This window comes from Melanerpes formicivorus, unplaced genomic scaffold (assembly GCF_026170545.1).
Source record: "Melanerpes formicivorus ecotype bairdi unplaced genomic scaffold, bMelFor1.0.p_v2 SCAF_23, whole genome shotgun sequence".
In the NCBI taxonomy this organism is placed as follows: domain Eukaryota; kingdom Metazoa; phylum Chordata; class Aves; order Piciformes; family Picidae; genus Melanerpes; species Melanerpes formicivorus.
Genome location: NW_027142375.1, coordinates 2,280,601 through 2,307,801, shown reverse-complemented (window position 1 = coordinate 2,307,801; position 27,201 = coordinate 2,280,601). Strand labels below are relative to the sequence as shown.

Below are 27,201 nucleotides of genomic sequence, written 5' to 3'. Positions count from 1 at the left end.
GCTTCATGCATGAAACATGAGTTAATGAATTAATTATGAAATAATTAATGTTGAATAGGAGTTAAGAACTTAGTTGGTATGAAAACAGTGCTGCAGCTGCCAGAAAGCCTTTGTGTTGTCATTTATGCACCCTGGCTTTGCTTTTGCTTTGGGAGAACTTGCTGCATTTCTGGATATGCTTTTGTTTGTTAGCAAGCACAGAATTCAGCTTGCTGGTTTGGCATTTTGTGGCTTCAGACAAAACAAGTGCTGGCTACTTGGGTTGGAGAAAAATCTTTCTAGCTGGGAACAGATTTGTATCCCACTCTCCACCTGCCTGGCAGGTGTCTTCTGCTGTGTATTGTATGTTGAGGTTGGTTGTGCTTTGAGCTGTTCTCCTCCTACAGTAAGCTTAAACTTACCCTAAACCTACCCAGTGGCATGCATACTTTTTAAAAAAGTATGGATTGTTATGGATTGATAAATATCCTCTAATAGTCTCTCTTCTGGCTTGCATGGATCAGTCTAATATCCATGAAATTCCCTCTCAGTGGTCTGTGTGTGTCCTTAGACACGAGTAGTTGTTGAAATCAAACACAAATGAAACAAACCTCACAAGAATAAATGCAAGCTGAATTCCAGTGCATCGTTTTTGTGCCCTGTTTCTAGCTGCTACATGTGTTTGTTTTGTACATCTGGCAACAGAAACGGAGAACTGCTTTTCTTCTCCTGGAAGACTTAGTCTTACTAATGCTTGCTTTTGGCTTTCTGTATTTTATAATGGCTTTAGAGCAAGTGTTAGTATGAAAGGGGTTCTGTATTGTATTCTGTATTATATCTGTGGTAACATGGGAGGGCATTCTGAAAGATTTGTAGGGAATTACCTTCCCAATGTCAATGTGATTTTTAGTTTTGAAAACACTTTATTTCAAGTGAAATGAATTGTTTCATTCCAGCAACCTCCCATCCATTTAACTTCCTTCTTTGTGTTGTTTTTCCCCCTTGTTTTAGTGCCTGGGTAGAACCAGGGATAACACACGCTCCATTACACCATTTAAAGCCTATCCAAAGTTTAACCAAGTCATAAATTCAAGTTCAGATATCTAGAGTGCAGTGTAATCTCTCTATTAACTTATGGCTCTTCTGTAATAAAATTGAAACAAGGAAATGCCATATGATGCAGCTGAGAGGTGCTGAGTGCAGTAATGTTGGAATGCAGGAAAAGTTCTCTATGGAAAAAGCTGTCTAGCTTGTGGTTACCTAAGGCATCATTTGCTTATGAAAGAGAGAGACTTGTGTGCATTGTGAAGCTGAGTTCAGACATCTGAAAGGACTCAGTTAAAGGTGGACGTGTCACACGGTGGTGTTTGATAACTAGGCACCCCCACCTCTGACTGGCCTGTTAGCTGCTTAAGACAAAAGTATGGCTGTTAAGGATAAGATTTCAGATAATTAACACAGCTTGTTTCAGAAATTAACTGGCATTTTGTGGTGGTTGAATGTCCTTTTTGATAAAAAGAGGAGGATGTCACAGAATAAAACATGTGTTTTGTTTCTCTTTCTGAAGACATCCTTTCATTTATAGAGTGTAGATACATTCTTCCTTTCAAGAGAGTAATGCCAGCAAGAACTTCAAATTCCACTTGTTTTAATCTCTTTGTCTATCTTTTATAAACACAATATTGAGCTGGTTCTCAGAAGGAAGCCCTTAGTCTGATGGGGAATGTATGGTGGGCTTTTTTATTGTGATTCTGGGCTGGCTAGGGGGCCACCAGGAGGAGCTTGTTCTGCCAGTGCTTGGGTATTTAGCATTTAGAGAGACTTAGGGTCATTGAATATTGAAACATCAAAGCCTTTACCTTCTCCAACCTGCCTGCTCATCTGTGATGGATGCTAATATCCTGAAGCAGGAACACCTGAGCAGCTAACTAGTTGGCTTCTTGATGGTAGTTAGTGTCCTTTATAAAGCACAGTTGACTTGCTGTTGGCTTACTGTAATAAGTGAAGTTGAAAGTTGTAGCAGTTTTGGAATGATTCATAGGCTGTCATTTCTTGGAGTATGTGGGACATGGTAACATCTCAAGTAAGCAAGGGTTTGTGGTGGGTGGAGAGAGAAGGCCTAGCTCTCCAACTGTTGAATCAGATTCTGAATGGGCTCAGTGCCTCTTCAGGCATTTGATTTAAACAGACCACAATCTCTGAATATGCTTAGTGCTGAGGGTCCCTAGTTCAGCCACCTAGGGAGGCTTCCCTTAGCATTTCATCAAGTAGAAGGCCTCAAACTACTTTGTTTGTGCAAGGAGAAAGGTAGTTGCAGCCCATAGTATTTCACTAAAACGTCTGTCATGACTGGAGAAACCCCACCAAGCATTTATGCTGGGTTGCTCAAACTTTCATCTAAATGCTGGGAATTGTTCATTTTCTGCTATCTACGCGCTGGGTAAACAATGTGACCATAAAGCAGGTAAACAAGATAGCTTGTCAGCCCACTGTGACAGTCTGGGGTTACTTTTCAACTTCAAAAGCTGAAGTAGAGCAGATGGCTGAATTAAAACTCAAAGGGTTAAGAGAATGCAGTAGAAGGCAGTCTTGCTTGTGTGTTTTTCTTTTCCCCTCAAGAAACCTTTGATATTCCAGCTTAGTTTTATAATATGGCTCCTTAGCTCCCTATTTCCCATGGGTGCCTTAATATGAATCAACAATCTTCACTAGGAGTAATTATTTGAAGTCTTGTGATAAGTTGCTTATGGTTTTATGCAATTAAAAGACTATTATTTGTGGCAAGGGATGCAAGTTTTCTTGAGGCTGTTCAAATTGCGTGGCAATTAGTTCTTGAGATCACTTGCAAAATGGAAAAGACTGCTGCTGTAAGAGCAGGGTACTTCTGAGATGTGATTCTTCCTTCTCTGCCAGTTAGCTAAGGTGGAGCTTTCAGAAGCTGCAAATCATGGCTTTGGGATACTTACTCAAGTAATGTAGATACTGTGAATATCAGAACTGTTGAATTACAGCATGATGGGATGCTGTAATTGGTACTCTATAGCCTGTCAAAGCAGGAAGAAATGGATCTAGGAGATTTAAGAGGCGGCCTGTGGTTGCTCAGGTTCACCCTTAGGAAAGCTGAAAAGAAGAATTCTTTCCAATTATTGCCCTCTGTCTTTAAAGTGAGGGAAGGCTGGTGGTTTAAATCACTGTTGTCTTGATCAGCTACTGTCTTTCAACTAAAGCTTACCACAAACCTGCTCAATAGCAGGCTTGCATTGTTCAAGGCAATAATTTCCATCTCCCTGAAGATAAGTTTTGTGAGAGTGCATGGACATGAGCAGATGTCTGGTTTCAGCACCCGTGTCTCTCTTGTAGCTGCTTTTCTAACCCAGACGGTGTGTCTCGACGATACGACGGTAAAGTTTGAGATCTGGGACACAGCTGGGCAGGAGCGGTACCACAGTTTAGCCCCCATGTACTACAGAGGAGCACAGGCAGCCATCGTGGTATACGACATCACAAACGAGGTAAGTGCTCGGGCCCGGGGGGGACGGGCACCTCAGCAGCCTTGCCCTCGCCTCTCCTTCTCCGCACTGACTCGGGTGGAGCCACTCATCCGAGAGAACCTTTTGGAGGTCATTGTGGTGGGAGTTTTAGGCTATGCCTCTAAAATGTGGTTACAGATTTCGAGCAGAAAAGTAGAAAAATGTAAATAAATCACTCCTGGGTGTGGAAAAGGAAAATAAAGATAATGCCATTGGGGAGAGACCTACCACGAGGCTGCTGGTACCAAAACACTCTGGGGACTTCTCTGCTCGCTTCGTTGCTCTAGGGGATACTGACCCTGCTTCTGCTTGACCTTGACTGCATTGTTTTGGTGAAGTCTAACAACTACTTTTTCTCTGCTCCTTTCTCCCTTTTGGACAGGGGGTAGTGGGGCAGAGAGGCAGCTCTCCTGGCCTCTGACCAGGGGGGTTCTGGTGTTGTTTGTTAACTGTGAATAGTGGAAATCCTGTATATATTGTACTTTTTCATTGCATTCCCTTGTAGATTGTAGTTTTGCTTGTAAATGCAGCTTCAGTTGGCTTTCAACTGAGTTAGCCTGGCAAAGCTAATGTTGGGGGGGAATTGCAACCCACCACAGTCATCTAGTCCAATCCCCCCTGCCATGGGGCAGGGACATCTTTCACTGGGTTGCTTGTTTCATGTTGGACTATGCAATGTTAAATTCTATCTGTACATGCCTCTCTGCAAAAGCACATTTCTAGGGGCTTGTTTATTAAAAGAGAGAGAGAGGAAGCAAATTCTGATGCAGAAGTGTTTCAATCTCCCCTTTAAATCATTTCACCAGAACTGAGCCGTTACTGTCACCACATTGCTGGGGCAGTCTGTGTCTGGTGGTGAGAGACATTAATGTTGTGGTATAGCAGGTTATGTGTGAGGCCTGGAAAGACAGCACAAGCCATTGAGACCAAAGCCTAGGATTACTTAATTTCTTACTTGAATTTAGAACAGATAAGCTTCCCTTGGCTTTGGTAAAGTGAAACTTCAGTAGCCAAACCCTCCAAGAAAACCCCAGAAACCCTATACCATAATGCAAAGTGCTCAGAGGTTAGGAAGTGTTTTGAGGTCCTTTTAATAAACTCAATTCTTCTAGAGGAGAAATTAGAATTCCTCTTTTAATCCTTCCCTCTTTCTTAACTGCATCTCTTTCTTGGCTGTCCACATAAAGATCTTCCTATCTTTACCTGCTTTATCAGCAGTGCCCAAACTAAGCACACTTGAGCGCTTAAATGGGAATGTTTCATTTTAAAAGCTCAGTTGGCAAGTTGGAGTGTGCCTTTGGACCAAGGCAGCAGCCTTGTATTGGCCTTTTGCCTGATGGGTAGGTAACAGAGAGCTTGGGATAATAGGTGAGTACAAAAGGATGATAAAACTCAGTTGCATCACTTTGCAATCATTAACAGGAGTCCTTTGCGAGAGCGAAAAACTGGGTCAAAGAACTTCAGCGACAAGCAAGTCCTAACATTGTAATAGCTTTAGCAGGAAACAAAGCTGATCTAGCTAACAAAAGAGCTGTGGATTTCCAGGTATGTGCATAATTTGTGCTGACAGAAACAGCTTCTTCTCTTTTCAGTTTGTTTGTTTGTTTGGTGGGAGGCTTTGTGTTTCTTTGGGGTTATTTGTGGTGTGGGTTTGGTGTTGGTGTTTTGGTTTGGTGGCTTGTGGGAATATTTTTGGGTGTGTGTTTGTTTTGTCTTGTTTGGGTTTTGGTTTTTTGGTTGTTGTTGGGTTTCTTTGGTTGTCTTTAGTAGAAAGCAAATAAAGCAAGGAGCTTGTCTGCACAGCCTGGTTAGTGGTTACAGAGGTCACGCGTGAAATACGACCATCCACTGAGACTAATTAAATTATCCATGCCACTGCTAAGTCTATTTCTGTACAAGTGAGATGTAGCTATAGACTTTTGTATCATTAAGTTTGACTTTGAGTAATAGCTAATTTATTTGCCTATCTTTAAGGCTAATTGAATTTCTGTTCTTTGATGTGACCCCTTCCTGTCTAAATTACCAGCAACTGGAGTGTAGCAGTAACTCCCAGTGCAAACCGTTCTCTTTGACTTGTCAGCAGGAGAATTGTGATCATTGCATGATACAAAGCTGATTGATGTGCTTAGCTTCCTTAGGCTGTACTGTTGAATCTCTGGCTTTGATTGTGCTTTTCACAGCACTGTTCTTTTGTTTGTGTTGTGGATATTCATCTGTGCTCTCACCATTACAGTTTATAGTCTAGAAAGTTTAAGCAGGTTATCAGAAGGTAGCTTCCAAGGCAAATAAAACCTACAGCAGAGAGTTCTGATCTGTTCATGATTTGATTGAATTAAGATTGTATTTATTAGTCACAAATCCTCTTTACAGTTTTAATATGTATTTGATGTCACTGTGTGAGACACTGCTTTTGTAACTCTGAGCTGGACCTTGAAGGTTAGCAGTGTTCCTCTGCCAGAATTCTGTGTCAGTTGTAACAAAGGTGTGGGATCTTTGTGCTGTGTGAAAAGTGCACAGAATGTCAGGGACTGGAAAGGACCTGAAGGGATCATCCAGTCCAACCCCCCCTGACAGACCAGGAGCACCTAGAGCAGATCTCGCAGGAAGGCATCCAGGCGGGTCTTGAGTATCTCTAGAGAGGGAGGCTCCACAACCCCCTGGGCAGCCTGTGCCATTGTTCTGTCAGCCTCACAGGGAAAAAAATTATTCTTCATGTTCCCGTGGAACTTCCTCTGCCTCAGCTTCCACCACTGCCCCTTGTGCTGGCACTGGGCATCACCCAGCAGAGCCTGGCTCCAGCCTCTTGGCACTCACCCATTACATATTTATACACATGGATGAGGTCACCCTCAGGCTCCTCCTCTCCAAGCTAAAGAGCCCTCAGCTTCCTCAGGCTCTCCACATGAAGATGTTCTGCTCCCCTAGTCATCTTTGTGGCTGTGCACTGGACTCTCTCCAGTAGCTCCCTGTCCCTCTTGAACTTTTGGTTGAAATTTGTGGTATTTAACTGCAAATTGCTGCAGATGTGCAGTCAAAAGCTGAATGAAATGGAATTGTGTAGTAGAACTACCTTTATTTTTTAGTACAATTACAGTCTTCCTATTTGTTTTCAATGCTCAGAGGATTGTTAAAGGATTTCTGAGCTCCTTGCAGGCTTGACAACCAATTACAAAGCACCTTTTACATTTCTGCACATTTCTTAATGTGTTCTCTGGTACAGTTGCATAGAACTTGGCAAAAGGCACTTAATACAGGATGCTGCAGATTTTTTTCATCATAGGTATTAGTGGTTTGACTTTTTTGTAGGTTTCCAGCTGAATGCAGAGGCAGTGGATATAAACTCCAGCACAGGAGGTTCCACCTCAATGTGAGGAGAAACTTCTTCACTGTGAGGGCTGCAGGGCACTGGAACAGGCTGCCCAGAGAGGTTGTGGAGTCTCCTTCTCTGGAGACTTTCAAGGCCCATCTGGATGCATTCCTGTGTGACCTGTGTGAGAGTCTATGGTCCTGCTCTGGCAGGGGGCTTGGGCTTGATGATCTCTGGAGGTCTCTTCCAAGATCCTGTTACATAACTGTAAGAAGCTGGGGATTCTCAGCTGAACTGGCTGACAGGAAACGTGGCAAAAAAACAGGAAACTTCCTAAAAGCTGCATTTCAAACCCCTATTCAGACTGCACATGGAGGTGAGGTGGCAAGATATTTCATATTGTGCTTGTTTTAAAGTGGTGAATTTCTGTCAGCATAATGAAACTGCTTTGATCCATCTGCCTCGATGGTTGGAAGATTCAAGACAGTTCACAAACAAGGCTACCTTGCCAGCATAATAAGACACTTTGTGCCATTAGGTGATTGTGTCTGAAGCTTATTTGCTCCTGAGGTCACAGCTGGTGTCTTTGGAATAAATAGTTATTTTTGCCTGAGATTGTTCTTTTGCATCTGGTTGCTTTCAAGATGAGTAAGGATTTTTAACATAGAATCAGGAGAATTGTTAGGGTTGGAAGGGACCTCAAGGATCATCCAGTTCCAACCCCCCTGCCATGGGCAGGGACACCTCACACTACAGCAGGTTGCTGAGAGACACATCCAGCCTGGCCTTCAAAACCTCCAGGGATGAGGCTTCCACCACCTCCCTGGGCAACCTGTGCCAGTGTCTCACCACCCTCATGGGGAAGAACTTCTTCCTAACATCCAATCTCAATCTACCCACTTCTTGTTTTATTCCATTCCTCTCAGTCCTATCACTCCCTGACACCCTAAAAAGTCCCTCCCCAGCTTTCTGTTAGCTCCTTTCTGATACTGGAAGGCCACAATAAGGTCTCCTTGGAGCCTTCTCTTCTCCAGACTGAGCAGCCCCAACTCCCTCAGTCTGTCCTGATGGGACAGATGCTCCAGCCCTCTGATGTGCTACATGCTCAGCTGCTCTATTGAATTGTAACTTCTTCACAGCTGATGAGTAACACGTCACACCAATGGTTCAGCAGACTTTCCATCTGAATGGCATAGAAGTTGTTCCTTAGTAGCAATAAAAGTGCCATTTGTGATGGTTGTACAAGTTTTGTATTTCATCTAATGAAGTAATGCCTATGGTTTTAACTTCCAGGAAGCACAGGCTTATGCAGATGACAACAGCTTACTGTTCATGGAGACATCTGCCAAAACATCTATGAACGTTAATGAAATATTCATGGCGATTGGTGAGTTCGTGAACAAACTCAGAACTGAAGGGAGCTCTTCTCAGGAGATTCAGACCCTCACAATTTTCCTACCCCCAGATCTTTGCTTTTCATGTAAATGACTTCTGGCACTAAAGTTTTCTTAGGCCTTTCCCATGTTCTGCAGTCAGATAAACTTATTTGAAGCACAGTTGCACACATCTCCTGTCAAGAGCACTTGAAATAACTTTGAAGAGCTATGCTGAGTTACTTTTGACTTCTCTCAGCAAGTTCTGTGTACCTGTTTTGATCCATGATTGAGAACTTGTGCTGCTTCAAGTTCAAGCATATTCCATTGTTACATGCAAAAAGACACCTTTAGGTGTCCTTTGGTTACCTATACCTTGAGGTATACCTTTACCCAGCTTTTCTTAAGTGTAAGATGTACTTGGCATTTGTTAAGCAAATTCACTGCAAGAATGCAAGTGGAAGAGTACAAATACATGCCTGGTGATGGCATGTTGGTTACAGAAGGTTCCACACTGCCTTGGGTAGATGTAGAGCCTGGGACAGTGCTACTATCTGAACTGCAAAAGGTGTGCTTAAATTGCATGTCCAAGTATGAGTACAGAACACTTCATGTGGAAAGCAAATTCACTGATGTGTTTTTATCCCTCTTGTAATCTTGGGGATTTCTGTAAAGATGCTGATAGGTAATGGTGAGTTACTGGTTGCTAAGAAAGCCTTGGGAATTCCATTGGCACACAACATTGCATTTTGTCAGTAAGAACATTTTGATAGTGGAAGAGGGGGAAAAAATGACTTTCAGTCTAGTCAGCAACCTATTTGGTGATAACCTTAGCCACAGAGGTGGCTCTGCTACTGGGAATTAGTACTGTCTGGTGTCAAAACACCTTATTTAGACCTGTTTATTTTAGACTACAGTGACTTCTCTATCCCATTTCTTTTTGTGACAAACAGCATGGCTTGCAAAAGTAAATGTTGCTAAAGAGGTCATACCCCCTTTGCAAGTTACTGAAGTAGAAGGTCAGTTTGTGGTGTGCTTCCAGCAGCTGCAACTCCAATTAAATCACCACTACAGCAACACTTTATAACAAGTACTTGCTTCAGATTAACTATAAATATTTGGCAGGGGGAAAAACCCCACATAATTGTACAAGTAGAAAGTAATTTGTCTCATAAATGTTGGAGGTAGGCCTGCATTTAGTGATACAGAAATGGTCAATGCTCTGTTCTGGTCCAGTTTTTAAATTCAGATGTTTGAAAGGTGCATTTTGTATCTTGTTGAAAATGTCCAATGAAAACCTGGGCAGAATGGAATCTCAAGATACAGCTGCTTGGACATTGAGGACTTAGATCTTATCACAGTGTCACCAAGGTTGGAAGAGACCTCGAGGATCATCAAGTCCAACCTGTCACCACAGACCTCATGACTAAACCATGGCACCAAGTGCCACATCCAATCCCCTCTTGAACACCTCCAGGGATGGGGACTCCACCACCTCCCTGGGCAGCACATTCCAATGGCCAACAACTCCCTCGGTGAAGAACTTTCTCCTCACCTTGAGCCTAAACTTCCCCTGGCACAGCTTGAGACTGTGTCCTCTTGTACTGGTGCTGGTTGCCTGAGAGAAGAGACCAACCCCTTCCTGGCAACAACCACCCTTCAGGTAGTTGTAGACAGCAATGATGTCTCCCCTGAGCCTCCTTCTCTCCAGGCTAAACAATCCCAGCTCCCTCAGCCTCTCCTCATAGGGCTTGTGCTCAAGGCCTCTCCCCAGCCCCATTGCCTGTATCACAGTACATTAGAGTTTGGAAGGGACCTCCAAAGATTGAGTCCAACCCCCCTGCCAGGGCAGGATCACCCAGGGTGGTCCACACAGGAATGCAGCCAGGTGGGTTTTGAAAGTCTCCAGAAAAGGAGACTCCACAACCTCTGTGGGCAGCCTGCTCCAGGGCTCTGTCACCCTCATTGTGAAGTTTCTCCTCATGTTGAGGTGAAATCTTCTCTGTTCCACCTGGAGCCTGTTGTTTCTTGTCTTGTACATCACTGAAAAGAGGCTGGCCTCCTCCACTTGACACCCATAACAGGGGTGGTGATTGGGTCCTGGTAACATGGGCAAGATAGCCCCATGGAAGTCATTTTATGTAGGGCTTTCTGCCAGAAAGGGGCTAGGAGGAGCTACTGCTCCAAGGGTAACGTTTTGTCACTGTTACCCAGGAGGTACCCTGGAGCTACAAGGATAACAAAGAAATGAGCCCAGTCAATCCACTGAGGAACTAGAGAAAAGAGGCTGAAACAGGAGAGGCTTGAGACAACATCTGGGCTTGTGTTTTGTGCCAGCACTACTGATCTTAAAGCCTAGGTGGATTCCTCCAGGAAGCATAACGTTGGCCTGATCATAACAAGCATACCTGTGCAAATGCATTGCTGTTCAAGTTGCCAAGGCATTTCACCCTTCACTCTTACAAATCATGTGTTAGGTAATCATTGGGAGGTGGGGTCTTGACCTCCCTTATTGCCAGCACGCTGCAGCAGGTCAGATTTTACAGTGATTGTGTTAATAGATTGCTTATAGAATAATAACTGTTTGACTGTTTGTGTATCCAGGTGATGTAATCTTAGTAAAAGCTCAGATTTAACTCTTCTTTCTTCTTGACCTTACAGCCAAAAAATTGCCCAAGAATGAACCACAGACTGCAGGAGCCAACTCTGCCAGAGGAAGAGGAGTAGACCTTACTGAACCCACACAACCACCCAAGAGTCAATGTTGTAGTAACTAAACCATCAGTTGCTTTAAACTGTTCTGAATATTCTTCTGCTTCCTAACTGTTAATAACCATGGAATTGGAGTGCTTAACCTGGCCCAGTACTGCTTCCAAACAGCAAAGAGACTTATGATAATAGTCAAGTTCATGATACAGAGTTTTCTTTTGACCTAAAATTTTAACATGCATGTATCCACCACTGGCTGTAATGTTTCAGCAGTAGAGGAGAGATGGAATCAGAATAAACTTCCTTCAGCTGAAAGGTTTTTAAGGTGATTTGCCATTAGAGGTGTAGAATGACTACTTTCTGTGGACCTAATTGGCCAGTTCCTGTAGCCTCAGTACTGATTCCTGTTGAAATAAATAGAATTTGGACGTCTCACCATTCTCAGTTATACTTCAAAACCCTTCTTAGAAACAGGGTCTAAAGAAAAAACTGCTTAAACTTAATGACAGTATTGATGCAACCAGTAGTTTTCTGCAGGTGTCTACTGTTTAGTTAATACATTCCATAGGTGAAGAATCTAATTCCAAGTAATAACTTGCAGTAACAACTTGTAAGAGCCCTGTGCTTGCCGGGAAGTGGAGTTGTAGCTCATACACTGTATGTAAAATTACCCTAAAGGACTTAGTGAGAAATCAAGTTTAACTCCATTGCTAATCTGCTCAGAGGGTACAGACAATTTAGGCTCTTTTGGTTTTGTCCTCTCCAGACTGTAAGAGTTCTTCAAGTAAAACCACAACAAACTGGGTGTCTGTGAGTTCTTTCTTGGTTTCCATCCTTGCTGGCCGTTGCAGTTTGGTTTTCCCCTAAGGAGAAAAGAACCCCCCCCAGCATCAATAGTGCACTAACAGTGATGTCCATCCAACTTGATTTGAAATCTGGATATTCATGTACTGTAAATAGGTACTCTGCATTGTAGTCTACATTTGTTTAATACTTTCTGTAATATTTAAGAGTTGCTTAAAGGTATACAGAATGTACAGTTACTTAAAGCTAACTTGCCCCCCCTCCCCCCCCCCCCAATCAAAGGGAGTTCTAAGTTCTTCCTTTGTGGCTAGAACAGTAATAAATGATGCTCCTGTATCTGTAACATAAGTACTGCTGTCTGTCAGTAATGAACTTTGCAACTTTGTTCTCCAAAGTACCTTTTCTTTTGATCTGTCCAGTATATTGCACTAATTCTTTTAGTTCTTATTTTTCATTATATGAAATCTACCAAGTGTGTCAGAAGAGATGGAGTAGTCTATTTAAATGTAGAGCTGCTAGCAGGAACTCGTGCAGGTCTCCAATGTGCAGTGATCTGGGTTTAGCAAGGAGAAGGACAGTTCACCAGTGTTTAGTTTTATATTGAGGTGCTCAGGTTTGAATAAAGTGGTTTAAAAGAAAAAGACACAATACTACTTATTTTCAATTGCTGTTTTTTTTACTGAGGGTTTCAGAAGGTTTGCTTGCACTTGCAGGGCTCCAGACAAGCTGGCTGGTTCACTATATGGGTCAGCATTTAAGATGATTACAAGTAAACACAGGACACAGCTATATATAGGCTTGTACTGTATGTACTGTGGCACTGCAGTTGTTCTCTGATGAATTTTTAAATGCTGAGGTAATTGGGTATCTTATCACATCCATTTAGAAGAACAACCAGGACAGTAATATTGTCTCTTGAACCTGCAGCTAAGGCAGTCTGTACCAGTTGCTCACTGATGTAGCTTGCTGCATTCTCGTAGAGTGTCTCAGGGGTGACCCTGCCTTTTCCTGCAGCTTGGGACCCCCAGTTGGATGGAGATGATTTGATGTCAGCCTCACCCAGTGGTGGTGGTGGTGTAGAGCCCACTGGTGATCCAGTCTTCAGCAGTTCTTGGCTAGCATAAGTTGCAGACTCATTACAAAATGTTCTGGAGTCCACTCTTTCTGCCAGTTGTGGACCTGAGTCATGATTACATGAGGAAGCTTTTGTCTCTCTTGGGGGTTGCTTGGTGTCTTCAAATCCTGTTGCCAGCACGTTCTCTGGCAGCTGTTCATGTCTGTGACTGCTCACACCGAGAGTGGCAGTGTCTGCTGCTGCTTGCTGTGCAGTCTGTGACTGTGGCAGAAGACTCTGAGGTTGATGAACCTTTCTGTCCTCAGACTGTTGCAGTTCTTCAGAGCCACTTCTAGAACATGACTGTTCCAGCTCTCCATTCTGTGAATTTACTGGGGTGTTACTGCAAAGAGACAGTGCAGCATCAGCTTGATTTTTATGGCCCTCAGTTCCCTTAGGAGCTCCACTTTGCAAAAAGCTCTTCCTAGAGTGCTTTGGCTTGGGCTTGATTTGTTTCAGGTTGCCTTTTGAGTCACTGGGCAAAATGTCCCTCTGGGAATACAGAATCTCTGCTCCATCCTGCAGGTCAGCAATAGCCTCTGAGTCATTGGAGTTGTCTTCAGTGAGGAGCATGGAGTGTTGACACTTGTGTGGTGCCATCCTGTTTTGTTGAAGGTGTTCATACATCCTCAGGTAGTGAGTGAATGTCCTTAGAGTCAGTGCAAGCACTTCATTGTAATCCAAAACCTCCCAAAGCCCGTTAGAAGCCAGGAGGAGAAACTGACACGTGTCATCGATGGGGACAGACACAGTATGAGGTACAGGTATAACAGATCTTTTCAGGGTGAGATCTCCATGATGTCCCAGGCCCCTGGTAGTTCTCAGGTACCCCTCTACTAATCCATCTGGTTCGTTAGTGCTGATGCTGCCACCGCTCTGAAGGACACGTTCTCGCTCCCTTGCGCTGGCAGTGCTGTGCTCCTCTGAGAGGCAGTGCCCCTTTCCGTTTTTACACAGAACTGCATGTGCATTACCTGCAAGTAAAGCAAGGGCATGTTTGCAATTCCAGCATGCTGGGGTTTATAGCTTTTTACAGGTACTGCTGTTCCATGAGCAGTTAGCCTTTTGCTAAGGACTGGGGAAAAAACCCTGAGGCTCACAGGATGTCAGGGGTTGGAAAGGACCCAAAGAGATCATCGAGTCTAAACCCCCCCTGCCAGAGCAGGACCATACAATCTAGCCCAGGTCACAGAGGAACACATCCAGCTGGGCCTTGAAAGCCTCCAGAGAAGGAGACTCCTCAACCTCTCTGGGCAGCCTGTTCCAGTGCTCTGGGACCCTTCCAGTAAAGAAGTTCCCCCTTGTGTTGAGCTGGAACCTCCTGTGCTGCAGCTTACATCCATTGTTCCTTGTCCTACCACAGGGAGCAAGTGAGCAGAGCCTGAGGTCATAGTTCAGTAATCTACTGCCACAGGCAACAATATGTCCAGCAGTGGATCTGGTTCTATTTCACAGGATAGTTTTCTGTGGTGTTTTTCAGACTGTTCCAGAGTCTTATCTTGCTGACTGTAACTAAACTCCTTTGAGGAGTATTAAGCTTAAAGTACAGTCTGATAGAATGCTGCACCTTGACTGGTTTTTAAGCAAGAGTGCATAATCCTAGAATTAGAGAATTATTAGGGTTGGAAGGGACCTCAGGGATCAGCCAGTTCCAATCCCCCTCCATAGGCAGGGACACCTCACACTACAGCAGGTTGCTCACAGCCACATCCAGCCTGGCTTTCAGAACCTCCAGTGATGAGGCTTCCATCACCTCCCTGAGCAACCTGTGCCAGTGTCTCACCACCCATGTGGGGAAGAACTTCTTCCTAGCATCCAGTCTGAACCTACCCATTTCTAGTTCTGCTCCACTCCCCCTGATCCTGTCACTCCCTGACACCCTGAAAAGTCCCTCCCCAGCTTTCTTGTAGCATCTTGTCAAATACACTTTCTCTTTTTCCCCCCCCAGAGTGTGTGGTTTCAGAACATTGTGGCTGAATGAACCTATGCAGAAGTTTCAGACTGAAACTAACTTTAGCATTCTAACATTTCTAGTATTGATTTGGACATCATGTAGAATTGACTATACCCGCACGATGCCTTAAATCTCTTCCTTGGTTAAGGGAGCCAAGGGAGCAAAAATGCTTGCAGTCATCATGGGAAGTCAAGGACTAACTCCTTTCCTTGGGAGGGATTAGGTGTGTTACCTTGCCTTCAGCAGTGTTTTGGTTTGCAGGGTAAGAGTGCAAGGTGTTAGAGAGTGCAACACTACAGGTGCTCAGTGTTGTCAGACTTGAGTGCAGAACGGAGAGGAAAGCAGCTATGAAACTGACAACATTCTTTGAGATCCTCTTTGCCTACCCTGGGAGAAGAGTTTTGAGGTTTTGGGAGGTGATTGGTCTGCTCCAGTGTGTTGGCATAAGGGCAAAAGTGATGTCTAATGGAAGGAACTTGATTAGGATGGCAACTTTCCAGACACTAAACTGGCTTCAGTGTGTTCACTTACATTGCAGTTTTAATGTCATCTGGCTAGGCTAGGACACAGGCCTCTGAGAAGTGTTTAAGTAGGCACTGCTTGTACAGTAGTTGTATTTCTTGGGCAGTAGTGGTATTGTCTGGTGTGGGAGATGGCTAAGTGTAGTCTGTGTGACAGCAAATGTATCCAGGAGGTGAATCAGAGAATTAACCTGAAGGATGCACCTTTCTTTATGGATTATAGCATGTAGATGCCTTAAGATTATGTTGTGTCAGTGTTTCCTTGTGCTTACTCCCTCCTCCCTCTCATTTCCATGGAGAGCTAGAAGACTGTCTAACATGTCCTTTGAACCCTCTGAGTAAGAGCACCAGCTGTAAGCCTAACAAAGGGCACAATGCAACCCATGTGAAACATTCTGACTGCAAGGAAGAGTAAAACCTAAGAGCTTTTGGCTGCAAGTCTCTTGTCTGCCCTGTCTCTCCTTTGCAAAAGAATCCACACCAGCCTAGCTGACCTACCACTCTGGGACTCCATGAAGCTGCCAAAGCTGGCCAGTGCCACCACCTCCTGCTCCTCATATCTGACCATTCTCTTCAGTTGCTTAACCTGGTGCTGAAGGCACATGACTGCATTTCTGTAAGAGTGCGTTCCTGGGGGGGGGAGGAAATGAACCTTGATGTTGTGAAAATCTCACTCTTTTTTTCTCCATGTGACACATCTGGTGGAAAATGAAGTGTAGCAGATTAAATAAATGTGTGTTTAGAAGCGGCTCAAGAAATGTGGACTTTAATCATCAAGGGCTGGAAGTACCTCTGGTGAACTTAAAGCCTCAACTCCTTAGCAGAGCTTGAGTTCCTTTCGTTCAGCCAGCAGAATACTCATCTGGGAGGCTTATGGCTGGATGGAGGCAGGTAACTAGAACCAGAACACTTCATTTGGATGAATTCTCTGCCAAAGGTTCTTGCCTCCATCCTCCCTCTCAAGCTGATTGTAATGGAGATTAGTTTCTTCCCCAAAGTGGTGAAAACAAATTCATTTGTTAGCTCTTGAAACTGTTACAGCCTTGGTGTGAGGTACTCCTGTGTTCCATTGGAAGTGTGACTGTGCCTCCTGCAAGACTATCTGAGCCAGCACTACGCTGCCAGTTCTGCTGCCAGCAGCAGTAAAGCTCCAGTAGCTGCAAACATGTTGGACTGGAAGGCAGGTGTGGTTATAGCACCAAGTGCTGGGAGAAGAAGAAAGGGAGGACACTGCAGCTCATTCCCTGTTAGCACAGCTTCCAAGTTGGCTTACAGTGTTCCTCAGACTGGCAGAGCATTGCATGTTCTTGTGAAGCAGAAATACTCTTCTTAAATCTGGGATCAGTTTTTCCACATTGGTTTGGTTTGGTTTTGTCTCCCAGGGTGGGGCTGGGGGAGGTAAAGCCTCTCAGATGGTTTTCCCCTTACCTACTGATCTTTGACCCTCTTGATTAATTTTGGACAAATTATACGTGAAGAAATACTTGTGAGTAGGCTGTGAATAGGAAAGATGCTGATGGAAAGCTGCAGCATTGGCACATTTCTTACCAGTGCTGGGGAGAGTGAAAAGCCAGCCCAGTGCTGGGCACATGCTTCAAGCAGAGACTGGAAGGTGCTGGAGAATGTAGCTGGACACAAACCCATTTGAAAATACTCACTCAACAGCCTCAGTTCTGCTTGTAGACTCCCTTGTGGCAGAGCAAGCAGCTTGCCTGTCATCTTACTGCTGTCTTACCTACCTACAAGACATTAACTGGTACCAGAATGGCCAAGTGGAAAGACACAAGGAGTAGAGTTGCTAAGAACTGCAAGAACTTGGCATAGTGTTGGCTGCAGCAGAGCTGGCTGGAGAAGCATTATGGGACAGCAGCATTCTCCTTCAGAAGGAAACATCTGACTGGGTCTTCCCCAACAGCAAATGAACCCACCAATTCCTGTTGCACTCACTCAGATGCTCTGTTCTCAGTTTGCTGGTGGCAAAAGGAAGTGTCACTTGGCAGAGAAACAAGTAAGCATGTTTAATGGACCCCAGGGATTTATCAGCTCTAAACCCAGCAGATCTATGACTCCCTACCCTAAAAATGATGACACTTGAAACTTCCTCTTGATTTGAAACTTTTGGGGGTGTTTATGTCCTTACAACCCTTGCAGAGGTCACTTGTACAGCGTGGAAGGAAATTTACCTTAGTCCTGTAACTCCAATATCGTTCTTGACGGTGCTGATTGGATAAGCTTAGCACAGTGAATGATGCTAATATCAGCTGCAAGGAAACTGAGCGTGTCTCCTTCACAGTGTCAAGTGCAAGCAATTGCAGCTTCATCCCAAGTATCTACTGCCAACAAATCTCTGCTTTGGTTTCTTTGTTTTCTGTCTGTGTTGGGCAGAGAAGAAAAGCAACCAGAGGAGGGAATGTACCTACCTACGTTGGCAAGGTGCAGTAACCCAGCAGCCCCTGTGGCTGAATTGGATAATGGACTGTGTGTGTTTGCAGAGTGCTTGGTTTCTTCTTCCTCAGAGCCACTGCTCTCTTTGCTGGGCATTCCTTCCACCAAACAGGTGACAGCTGAGCAGCCACTCCAGCGAACCCTGGACACCTCGTTCCTGCCCAGTCGCAGGAGCCTGTCCATTCTCCAGAAGGATTTGGCGTAGGCTTTGTGGATCCATTCGTAAGTGTTGCTCTTGTCGGCGCTCGACTTAGCAGAGAAAATCTTCTCTTTCTCCCTGTAGTCTGCCTTGATTACTGTGACAAAAGAATCCAGAATTTGCTGTTCAGCCTTACTCTTTCTGTAGGAGCAATCTGTTTGAGCAAGCTGGTCGAGGAATAAAAGCGGAAGCTCCGTTGCAACTCTCTCTGCAGCTGTTGCGCCACGAAAGCCGTCGACCAGCCCCAGGAAACTTGTTTCTGCTCTATTGCCGTAGTTGTCAAGCACAATAAATCTGTCTTCCATGTCTCCCTGCCACAGGGAGTTCTTATCTTGGCAAACTGATACTGCTTTTATCAAAGAATTCTTTACTTCCCTATAAGCACGAGGACTGCCAATCCTGGCACGGTTGCGGTGCGCAGGAGCGCGATTATCCATGAGGAATTCCAATGAATAATCAATCTTCTGTCTCTCTCTCTCAGAATATTGAGAAGTCTTCATCAGTTTTGAAATGAGTTTCTGTCTCTGAGCTACAAGTGTCTCCCTGTCAGCCTTTCTCTGGGGGCTGTCCAAGCCCAGCAAAGCTTGGGCTTTGTGGCTTTTTTTGTGAGCAGGCAGGTGGTGTGGCTGTATTGCCTGCTGACACGCAGAGCAGAGGATCGAAGTGTGCTTGGGATCATCTTGCTGAGGTGCAGTTGTAGCTTTCTCCAGCTGCTCTTCCTCCTCTCTGGAAGGTTCAGAGTCGGGTGGGCTTGTTCTGGGTTGTGACTTTTCCTCCCATGTCATTCTAAAAGGAGTTGAATATGTTAATAGTTTTCTTATTGTCCTCCCTCAGTATTTTAATGTTAGGTAATGCTGCCTTCACCTAAGCCTTGTTCCAGCCCTCTTCCGAAACCCCACTGGCATCGTTGCACACTGATGGTGCAAGACCCTGGCAAAACCGTGCCAGATGATACCAACATTAGTACACATGCTAAAAATCAGCAATGCAGCACACTCAAGGATTGAGAAGTTTGGCAATACAGAACCCATGACACAGCTTAGAGTATTCTCGTACCTAGGGAGATCTCCTGTCGTTTGTTTCTCTTGGAGATTCGAGACTGTAGCCCTGTGCCTTCTGTTGTGGTTTAAGCTTTTTCCCAGAGTCCAAAAGCCCAATTGGAACAGATTGACATTGCTTCCCCTCTCCCTTTTTGCCCAGTAGGGGAAAACAAACTAGGCAGGAGGAAAGAGAGGGAAAATTACCCAAAAACCCAGCCCTGAATTCATTTGGAAGTAAAAAGGTAAGTTTAACAAAATGTAAAAGGCATTGGAGTGATAGGAAGGTTACAAAGGTATAAGGGAAAAGGGTAAATAAAAATACACACAAACCCAGGCACAGCTGGCAAAGGATCCTCTGAATATGGAGTCTCTCTAGATGCAGCCCTTAGGAGTCTAGGGCAGCATGGAGCAGGCCCCACCGTGTGGTTACAGCAACAGCAGGAGCAGCAAGAGGCCTGTTGCACAGGCAAGGATAGGAGCAAGAGAGAGAGGCAGAAAGTGGCTCCCTTCAAAAGGGCTTGGGGCCAGGAAGTGGCAGTGGAATAGGCTTTGACCTGGAGACCCCTCCCCCTGGGAGTGGGGACCAAGTCTCTCTGCCCACCTGGGTTTCTTTGTCTACCTGAGGCTAGGTTCTTTTCAGCCCAGCCCCTCCTGGGCTGGGTGTGCCCTGGCACACTTTCACACTGAGCTGTACAGGTGAAGTTCAGCTTTTCTCTGGGTGTCTCTCACTTGCCATTTCCATGCCACAACTGAAAACTTCACAAAGGCATATTCAACAGTAAGATTGGAAACACCTGCCAGCCTTGCCTGGGAAACACCAATGCTTCTGGCCCTGCTCTGTGTTTCTCTTGAGTCAAGTCTCACTCTCATGGCCCCCAGTTTCAGCTGAGGCTTTTAGGAGTCAACTGGAAAAAAAATCATAATTGTTTGGTACTGTTGTGTTTAGGCAGCCAGGAGATCAAACTGCCCTTCTGTGAGCATTATTCTCTTAGTGCTTGCATGAGGGCTAGGGTTTGCAACCTTTCTGCTCCTTGAAGGTGGGATGGGTTCTGAATGTCCTAAACTGAGACAGCACAATGGAGAGCAAAAGCATCATCCAGTGGGCCAAGCTGGTTTTGAGCTCTTTAAGTCTGTGGGAAGCACCCCTGCTCCTTGAGCTGCAAGACCTGAGAGCAGGACACGTGCCCTCTGTATTCTCCAGCCATCAGGATGGAAGGATAGATGGAAGGACTTTGCAACACAGCTCTCAGAGGAGCAATGAGGCTGAAAATGTGGAATCAAGACCAAGTACCTGCATCAGAGAGAGTGGTCAGCATGAGCCTCAGCACATCTCCCAGCTGATGTTCATCTCCTCCTCCTCTCACCCTGCACCTCCTTCCTTCTGCTTCAGCTCCTTGCTATAGTTTCCCTCACTAGCTCAGTCTCCTTCCTCGGTGCTCTCTTACTGTTCATAGGTCTGGCACCTGGTGCTACAACCCCCAGAGTCAGAGCTGTAGAGGAAGTCCTTCTGAAGCATCCCCTGAGGGACTGCCTGAGTTCAGTACTTGCACCCTGGCACAGCTCCACTCAGCACCACCTGCTGCTGCACATTTCTGTAATACTCTCTGACTTGGGTACACTTACAAGAAGGACAACAGGTGCACCTCTGGAGCCCTGGTTCAAGACCTCAGAGGTTTCCCTACAAACCAGTTATTAGGATTTGGGTGTAATGCAAGTGACACATTTCTCAAGTCCCATCCTGGGAGACAGCTCTACCATATTGTGCCAAACTTTCACAGGGTTCTGCTCAGGCCTGGAAACTGAATCACAGAATCAGCCAGCTTGGAAAAGACCTCAGAGATCATCAAGCCCAACCTATTACCTAATACCCAGCACCTCATGACAACTAAACCATGGCTTCAAGTGCCACATCCAATCCTTTTTTGAACACCTCCAGGGACAGGGACTCCACCACCTCCCTGGGCAGCACATCCCAATGGTCAATTACTCTGTCTGGGAAGAACTTTCTCCTCATCTCGAGCCTAAACTTCCCCTGGTGCAACTTCAGACTGTGTCCTCTTGTTCTGGTGCTGGTTGCCTGGGACAAGAGGCCACCCCCCACTGGGCTACAACCTCCCTTCAGGTAGTTGCAGAGAGCAATAAGGCCTCCCCCAAGCCTCCTTTTCTCCAGGCTAAACACCTACAGTCCCCTTTTTCATTAGTGAAGATGTCAGTAACTGAGCTCTGAGCACCCTGGGTCTGATTTGTATTCAAACAGAGGAGTTCCATCTGCTGTCCTCTCCCTCTGACACATGTCCTGTCTCCACCCACGGTGTACTTCTTCCTCACTTACCTTTGTCACACTCAGAACTTAACTTGCACAATCTCTAGTCCTGTACTCCTGCCTCCATGAGTGTGGGGCTTTTGGTTTTGGGGTGGTTTAGGGTTTTTTTTGGTTGTGGGTTTGTTAGTTTGGTTTTGTTTGGGGTTTTGTTGTTGTTGTTTGGGGGGGGGGTGGGGGGTGTTGTATGGGTTGGGGTTGGGGTTGGGGTTGGGTTTTTTAATGGTGACTCTTCTGGATGGTGTAAGCAGCACTGAGAAGATGCCTGCCTGTCTTCAGGTGACAGGACATGACAGACAGGGGATGTGTGGTGTAAAAAGGAAGTCCCTGAGCTACTCCTTGCAATATTATCAGCTGCTACACATAAACAGACTCTGATACTGCACATTCCTGCTGAATGAGCACCAGACTCCTTACCTGTCTTCCTTCTTCCCTGCTTTATTTTTTGCCATGCCTTTCCTTTGCTTGTGCCTCAGTCTCTGCTTCCCTCTCCGTTCACCCTTTCTCACAGGCCTGAGATGCTGCAGTATGGCTTTCTGGCCTGCATGTGTTCAGCCTTGTTCCTCTCCTCACTGACTTCCCTGCCTTCCATTCCCTGCCAAGTCACAGCTTGGCAGCAACTCCTTCCCTGGAAAGATGTTTGCAAAAGCATCACACCTGTGTATAGAAACCATGGCAAGGACTTCAGCATCAGTGGAACTGGGCTCTGACAAGGAGCCACCATGGGTGGCCAGTGGGGCTGCAGCATGTGCTGTGGTCCATGTCATGTGGCACAGGCCCAGCCAGGATGCAGGCAAGCAATGCCACCTCCGCAGGGGCTGCCTTACCAGGTCCCAGTTTTACATGGTCACCTTTGTCCAAAGCAAGAAAGCTTCTGTCTTATGTGAAAAACCTTACACAGCCTTTACTAAATGCATAAAAGACTTCTGAAACATTTTACCTGAAGAGAAAAACAACACTGACTAGCCCAGCAGCCATGCACTACATCTTCCACTCCTTCCAGGAGGGTTGGCCCTCACAGTCTCCACAATTATCCGTAGAGGGAATGCTGCAGAAGGAGCAAGACCTCTTCTCCCAAGTGAGTCAGCTCAGGTGTGTGCAGTAGCAGTCTGCTTGCTGTATTCCCAGAAGCAATGATACAGCTCCAAGGAAGTCTTATTATGAGGGGTGTGGAAAGAGATAAAGATGACCCTGGTGAGTCACAGGAGCGTGCCAGGGGCAGAGCCTGCCTGCAGAGCGTGGGAGCACTCCCACCCCTAGACCTGATCAGCTGCAAGAAAGAAGTGATTAATAATTCAAATAATTACAGAATGAATTAAGCTAATTAGTCTCCTGATTTATCTTCCTAAGTGTTGTCCAAAACTGGAAGCCTGGGATTCCAGGCCAGCTGGGTTTATGTCACCCTGCAAAAGGGAAGGAGCCCGTCGCTTGGTCACCTGGTAATGTGTGCTTGTGGAGGCCTACAGCTCCTCAGCTGGGAGGAAGCATCAAACTGGGAAATGGGAGCAGCAGCAGAATGGCCAAACCTGCTCTTCCCACAGCCCAGGTAGTTTGCACCTCTTCCCAGTAGCTGGGCCTCTCTTGGTGGGGCAGAGGTAGCAGTTTGCAATCAGCCAAGTGCCTATGTGGGTCAGAGCCTCTGCAGAGAGGCTGTGAAGCATCAAGTGGGAATGGTGGGGCCAACTGAGCTCAGTATAGGAAGGAACATGAGAGGTTTGGGGGATCCACGTGGAGAAAACTGGGAGAAGAGTGAAAATAATGTAATGTAACTGTGGCTCCTGCACTCTCCTTTCAGTGACACCCTGCCCCTCTCACCCCACGAGCCCACACCTAGGATTACTGCTGTACTCAGGGGTTCCTCTGCCTTTTCCAGCTACAAACACCCCAGGTTTGGTAGGTCTGAGTGGAGGGGTTTAACTTGCTTAACATCTGTGATTTAACCAAGGGGCTCATGGTTTTGTCCATAGCTCTTAAGCGTTCCAGGTGCTCTCCCTGGGGTGATACAGGGAAGGCCCAGGAGTGAGTTTGCACAGCTGGGTGTGCTTGGGCAAGAGTAATTCCATTTCACAGAACTGAATAGGGGTCTCTAGGTAAATCTGTACTGTCTGTCTTGGTGTCACAGCAGGGGTGCAGGTCAGCAGCCACAGAGGTGCAGACAGCCAAAAGGAGACTCCTTCCCACCCACCTGCTTCCAGAGGAGCCTGTGCCGGTTGCTGGGGGGTCTGTAAGGCTGCCAGCACCTGCCAGCTGATCTACCCTACTCAGGGGTGGGGTATTCCTGAGCAGGGTCCCAGAGAATCACAGAGATCTCTGTTGTATTGAGGAGAAAGAAGAAGATAAAAGGTACTAGGGAAAGGAATAAAACAAAAAAGCTTGTGGAGAGGCAGGGTTGGTCTCCCCAGGTCAGGAGAGACAGAAACCTGCTGGGGAGAGTCCAACAGAGAGCCTTGAGGATGACTGGGGGACTTGAGCAGCTCCCCTATAAAGAAAGGCTGAGAGCCCTGGGGCTGTTTAGTCTGGAGAAGAGAAGGCTGAGAGCGGATCTGATCAATGTCTATCAATAGCTGAGGGGTGGGTGTCAAGTGGAGGAGGCCAAGCTCTTTTCAGTGGTGCACAGTATTAAGCTAAGGAACACCAGGTACAAGCTGGAACACAGATGATCTTACCTCAACATGAGGAGAAACTTCTTTACAGTGAGGGTGACAGAGCACTGGAACAGGCTGCCCAGATTGCTCACAGAGTCTCCTTCTCTGGACACATTCCCCTGGGTGATGCTGCTCTGGCAGGGGGGTAGGTCCCTTCCAACCTCTGATGTACTGTGAGACTGTGATGCTTGCATGAAGCAGTTGGGAGCTCTCAGCATTACAGAGCAACACAGTGTAGGCCCATGTAGTGACTGCAGCTGGCTGAAAAACTAACCAGCAGCTTCTGCCCTTGGCACACAAACTTCCCCTGGTGCTGGCATGGGCAGTAAATGTCATGTGCTGTGCAGCCCCAGCCTTCAGCCTTTTGCTTACTGCAACCAAGAAGAGCATCCTCTGGGTGAGAAATGAATAAGCATTGCTAAGTGCTCCATCACTGACAAGAAGTTTGTGCTACTAAACCAGCCCTGAGTGTTCCAATGACATTTTCCCCATTTTTACTCTTTCCCACAACTTCTTGTTTTAAAAATTGGGGTGTGAGACTCCCTGCAAGAGACAAAGGCCTAGCTGGGAGGGTCTGCCATCTGCATGATTAAAGTCACATGTAAGCAATGAGAAGCTGGGGGAAAAAAAAAGGCTAGAGACAGCATAATAAACAGAAGTTTTGTACTGTTAATACTTCCAGCAGCTCATAAAATATTGATAGCAGTCTTGAATGCCTGGTAGCCAAGAGGGAGGCCACTTCACCCCCAAGGAATGTGCTAATGAAAGCACACAGAAGGGTTTTATCCTCATGAGAAATTCCCCAGAGGGACAAGAGGATTGTTTTTCACATTTACATTGAATAGCAAGAATAAAACCAGGTGGGAGAGCAGGAAGAAAGCCCCATCTTGAACAAAAGGAGAAGCCTGGGTTGGGCATGCTCGCCCCAGCTATGCTGGGAGAACGATAAGAGGAAGGGTTGGAGTGCCAGAGCTCAGCTGCAGGCTGGAAGGTCACTCTTACAGTGGCAGCATTCAGCATTAGGCTGCCTTTAGTTGAATCATTCCTTAATTTACATGACTGAGATAGGCCTCAGAGGCCCTCAATGACACCTAGGCAATAACTAAGCATCAGGCACACCCTAAACTGCATTTTGATTTCCTCTTTAGTGAGTCGGTATCAAGAATGTCAGTGCCTCCTTGGCTGAAACAATGCACACACACTCTTGCCCTGAAGCCTCTCCACTGTTCACAGCCAGTCTGGGTGAGAGCTGCAACCACGGGATGCAGGTCTGCAGGGGGCAGGCACCTTCTCAGGGGGATCAGCAGCTGAAGAGAGGCCTGAGAATCACAGGAGCTGGCACTCCTGTCTCACCCACCTCCTGGCTTCCTTAATTTGATGAGGATGAGTAGTCTTCCAGAACACTACTGAAGAGAAGACTCATCAAGAGAAGCATAGCCAGCAGTTCAAGGGAGGTGATTCTCTTCCTCTACTCCACTCTGCTGAGACCCCACCTGGAGTACTCTGTCCAGTTCTGGAGCACCTATTAGAAGAAGGATCTGGAGGTGCTGGAAGGTGTCCAGATGAGGGCCATGAGGATGAGCAGAGGGCTGGAGCTCCTCTGCTTTGAGGACAGACTGAGAGAGTTGGGGCTGTTCAGTCTGGAGAAGAGAAGGCTCTGAGGAGACCTAATTGTGGCCTTCCAGTGTCTGAAGGAGGCCTACAAGAAAGCTGGGGAGGGACTTTTTAGGGTGTCAGGGAGTGATAGGACTGGGGGGGATGGAGCAAAACAAGAAATGGGTAGATTCAGATTGGATGTCAGGAAGAAGTTCTTCCCCATGAGGGTGGTGAGAGACTGGCACAGGTTGCCCAGGGAGGTGGTGGAAGCCTCATCCCTGGAGGTTTTGAAGGCCAGGCTGGATGTGGCTGTGAGCAACCTGCTGTAGAGTGAGGTGTCCCTGCCCATGGCAGGGGGTTGGAACTGGATGATCCTTGAGGTCCCTTCCAACCCTAACAATTCTATGATTCTAAGTCACCTGGGTACCCACTTAGATTTGGGAGCTGAGTAGCAGCTGGGGCCAGCAGCAGTCAGCTAGGCTCACTCTGCTCCCATCAGTCCTGGCTTAATGCTGGCTTCATAGTCAGTTCCAGTTGTGCAAACTCACTGACATGCCCTGAAGGGCAGCAACAGAAAAGTGGGGCAAGGTTTTTCCAGAGAATGCTTTGGGTTTGAATCTAAGCAGAGGGAAAAATACGCACCGAAGCGATGCTTTTGTGCTCAGATAGAGTCATGGATGCATTACAGTTGGAAAATTAATGTGTGCTTGCTTGTTAGTTCAGTCAAGAGGACCAGCCAGCTTGGACACAGGGGATCAAGAATTACATCTATATGGTCATATGTCAAAGCATACCTTGTTTCTGGTAACCAGTTGGGTTGGGTTGGAACTAACCCCCCCAACACAGAATTGCCAGACCAGCTCAGCTGGAAGCAGATGGAGCTCTGTTTACAAGCAAACAGAAACCCAGAAATATGTAATGAAATGGGTATGTCCAAAATGCACTATATTTACATACATTTACAATTTGTAAACATCTCAGGAACCCCCCTGGACAAAACCAGGGGGCTACCAATAGCTTCTTCCTCTCCACCTGTCCTGCCCCAACCCGGGACACGGGAAAGAGAAAGAGGAGAAAAGCAGAGAGCAGCTTGAGTGCTCAGCCACCACAAAGAAATGCACCCAAGGTCAGCAAGCCCACAGGAGCAACCAGCTAGCATCTGCTAGGGCAAAGAGAAATAGTTTACCAACTAACTTTATGTTAGTTATGGGACCAATGGAATTATTTAGACCTTATCATTACTTTTCTTTTGCAGCCCAATGGTAATTTGTTTACCTTCTGCCACTTTCTACTCAGTCTGGGGACAAATTTCCTAGGCAGCTGCCTTAAAACTGCCACACCACTCAAGGGCAAATTATATTCACTGAAGCCACCATGAGTCAAAGCAAACCAAACTTTAGGTCTGTTTTTCTACCCTCTAGGTGATCTTGGAATTCCTCACTCTTGACAAAATTGTGGGTGCGATATTTTACCTGTGGCTGAAGCAGTGTAAGACAAAGTCAAGCTTCCTTATACTTGCCCAAAGATAGAATGTGATCAGTGATTTAAATCAGGCTTTAAATAAAACAAACCAACCAACCAAACAACAGGAGAAGAGCAGCAACAAGAAAACAAACCAAAAGAGAAAGGTTTACCTACTTGCAGTTAAAAAGTGATTTCATTCTA

General features: G+C 46.0%; 2 protein-coding genes across 3 annotated transcripts in view; one reads left to right on the top strand and one right to left on the bottom strand.

The window, feature by feature from the left end:
* Window positions 1-16,041, top strand: part of RAB5A (RAB5A, member RAS oncogene family) — a 24,252-nt gene extending 8,211 nt beyond the window's left edge. For both annotated transcript variants that reach the window (XM_068152320.1, XM_068152321.1), the window contains exons 3-6: window positions 3,340-3,491; window positions 4,932-5,054; window positions 8,110-8,203; window positions 10,851-16,041. In XM_068152320.1, the coding sequence (XP_068008421.1) occupies window positions 3,340-3,491; window positions 4,932-5,054; window positions 8,110-8,203; window positions 10,851-10,966 (485 nt within the window). In that variant the 3' untranslated portion in view covers window positions 10,967-16,041. The remainder of the gene's footprint in view (window positions 1-3,339; window positions 3,492-4,931; window positions 5,055-8,109; window positions 8,204-10,850) is intronic.
* On the bottom strand, window positions 12,476-27,201 carry PP2D1 (protein phosphatase 2C like domain containing 1). Its single transcript, XM_068152318.1, has 3 exons — window positions 27,175-27,201; window positions 17,712-18,721; window positions 12,476-13,790 (listed from the first exon to the last, which is right to left on the bottom strand). The coding sequence occupies exons 1-3, from the start codon at window positions 27,195-27,197 to the stop codon at window positions 12,547-12,549; spliced, it is 2,277 nt and encodes a 758-aa protein (XP_068008419.1). The 5' UTR covers window positions 27,198-27,201; the 3' UTR covers window positions 12,476-12,546.

Bases quoted from the DNA above. Each gene is read 5' to 3' on its own strand.
- PP2D1 (XM_068152318.1), bottom strand. From the start codon at position 27,197: ATGAAATCACTTTTTAACTGCAA. The intron at 18,722-27,174 runs GTAGGTAAACCT...AACTCCTTTTAG, and splicing joins AAATCACTTTTTAACTGCAA to AATGACATGGGAGGAAAAGT. The intron at 13,791-17,711 runs GTAGGTACATTC...CTTTACTTGCAG, and splicing joins ACTGCACCTTGCCAACGTAG to GTAATGCACATGCAGTTCTG.